This window comes from Colobus angolensis, unplaced genomic scaffold (assembly GCF_000951035.1).
Source record: "Colobus angolensis palliatus isolate OR3802 unplaced genomic scaffold, Cang.pa_1.0 Scaffold107, whole genome shotgun sequence".
Taxonomy (NCBI): domain Eukaryota; kingdom Metazoa; phylum Chordata; class Mammalia; order Primates; family Cercopithecidae; genus Colobus; species Colobus angolensis.
This window is the reverse complement of record NW_012111697.1, coordinates 882,620-884,920: the sequence shown is the minus strand read 5'-3', so window position 1 is coordinate 884,920 and position 2,301 is coordinate 882,620. Positions and strand designations below refer to the sequence as shown.

At 52.1% G+C, this 2,301-nt stretch overlaps 1 protein-coding gene across 1 annotated transcript in view; it reads left to right on the top strand.

Annotated features, from left to right (window-relative positions):
- The first annotated feature begins 147 nt into the window (after nucleotides 1-147).
- The window catches only part of SLC7A9 (solute carrier family 7 (amino acid transporter light chain, bo,+ system), member 9), a 41,907-nt gene continuing 39,753 nt past the window's right edge, over nucleotides 148-2,301 (top strand). Inside the window, exons 1-3 of the mRNA XM_011948809.1 lie at nucleotides 148-211; nucleotides 1,024-1,204; nucleotides 1,665-1,773. Of these exons, the coding sequence (XP_011804199.1) occupies nucleotides 148-211; nucleotides 1,024-1,204; nucleotides 1,665-1,773 (354 nt within the window). The remainder of the gene's footprint in view (nucleotides 212-1,023; nucleotides 1,205-1,664; nucleotides 1,774-2,301) is intronic.

Below are 2,301 nucleotides of genomic sequence, written 5' to 3'. Positions count from 1 at the left end.
GGACCCAAAATGAACTGAAGTGGAGGTTTCTGACTTAACAAAGGACCCTCACACCCCGAAGTTCCAAACTCGGCACTTGGCAGAGGCCCAGGAAGACCAGTGGGCTGGTCCTGGACATTCATGGAACACGCAAGTTCAATGTGTTCCATGAGGAGGCGCCTGTTGCTAGCCCCGCTTTGCAGATTTGGACCTGAGCCCATGTGGGTAGTGGGTGAGGTCGCAGAGCTGTCTGGTGTCTGGCCCCAGCAGGGGACCACTGCCCCACCCTGTCCTCCTCATGTGGTCTCCTGTCAGCCCGCCAGGAGCACTTTTCCCCCTCCAGGAGCACTTTTCCCCAGGGAGTCTTCTGTGGTGTTTTGCAAACATGGATGTGCCAGGTGCTATGACGAGGCTGCAGCATTAGGAGGAGTGACCCCAGCAAGCCTGTGGGCAGGTTCTGTCTGGGGTGGCAGGACCTGCCGCCAGCCCCTGGCTTCTACTCTCCAGCCTCTCTGCTCAGGGCTCTGGGCATGGCAGGCAGGTAAACAGGCTGTGCCCTCCCAAGATGGGAGGTGATGAACTAAATCAGGACCCTGTCTCTGGGACACCAATGGTCCCTGTGCTCTACAGACGGCTTTGAGAGAAACCTGTGCCTCTCTCAGGTCTGCTTGCCCCAAACTGCTCCCAAACTGACCCCCAGAGCCTGGCCCAGCTCCTTCCAACCCTGAGCTTTGCTTCCATCCAATATCTGGGATGCAGTTAGGTTTGCCCCGAGGCAAAGCTACCAAAGTTTTGGCTGAAGATAACAGCTACAATGCTTCACACGCAGTGCTTATGCTGTGCCAGGCTGTCCTCCTGCCTGTCTCATAAGGTGCTTCCTTCCCTGTCTGAAAGGGCTTAGTGCTGACCTCTGAGGCTGCCGCCTGAACCTAGGTCCAATCGCAGCGCGGGAGAACCTCTGCTCCCTCCCGGAGACATCCAGACCCTGGCAGCCCTGGATGGGGACCGGAGCTTCCTGGCCATGTGTTTCCTGTCCCCCCATAGGCCTCTGTTTCCCCGATGGGGAAGGTTTTGTGTCCCTTGTGTCTGATGAGCCAGGACATGGCTATGTGAACAGCACCACAGCCAAACCTGACGGGCATTTGGCCACAGATGCAGGGAGGATGTGGGGGCCTGCATTGCCTCAGGCCTGCTCGTGGTTCCGAGTGGTGAAGCCCCATCACTGGTAAAGAGGAGTGGGATGGGCTCAACCGCTCTCACCTGCTCAGCCAGAGGCAGGCCCTGGGGCTTGGGGGAATTTCCTGGGCGGGGAGGAAACTGACCAACAGCTGAGTTACACACACACAGCAGTTCCTGTTTAAGCTGCCTGACTTGGGTTTTAAATACAGCCTATTAAAGCAATTAGAGAATTGGTTCCAAAGTTTATCTCCTCTGATTCCCAAAGATAAAAGAAGGCATAATTTATTTTATCTTTAGGTAAAAAGTGCAGACGATTTGAGACCATCTGGTTTTAAAAAAATAATCTGACCTAGACACAAATGAACAAAACAAAAACGTTTTTGGAGAGAAATTGGTCTGCCTGACCCTCCCCTTTTTGTGTGGTGTATCTAAGCTTCATGGCTAAAACAAAACAAAAAAAAAAGGTGTTTAATAATTACCCTTATTGACCTCTGTACCTTCTGGAGTTCCTTCACTCCTGGGCACAAGACATGGCCATTCCTAGGGTTGGACCGTGCAGGCACCGGCAGTCAGCTGGGCCGCAGCTCCTCCGGCTCTGCAGGGTCGCCGAGGAAGGTAAGGTCCGTGGATGATAGAAAGGCTCATGGCTCTCCCGGCCAGGGCCTGGACAGATAATTTATTTAGAGAGAGGGTACAGTGGCGCATGGTTATCTCCTAATTCAGTCTGGAACTGGGTTTCCTCGGCAATGTTTTCATTCCTTTCATCACTTAATGAAAAAGTACCTGGCCAGGCGCGGTGGCTCACCCCTGAAATCGCAGCCCTTTGGGAAGCCAGGGTGGAAGGACTGCTGGAGCCCAGGAGCTGGTGGCCAGCCCGGGTAAATAGCGGGACTCACGTCTTTACAAAAAAAATTGTAAAAATTTAAAAAGTACAAAGAAAAAGTACCTGTATTGTATTGTGGATCTGTGATGTAGGGGAGTGCCTTTAATCTTGGGAAGGAATTATAAGACAAACACTCCTCACCTGGACTTGATTCTGATAAATACATTCCACAATATTTTCATTTTTTTATTTTTGGTATTTTATTTTTTTGAAACGGAGTCTCGCTCTGTGGCCCAGGCTGGAGTGCAGTGGCACGATCT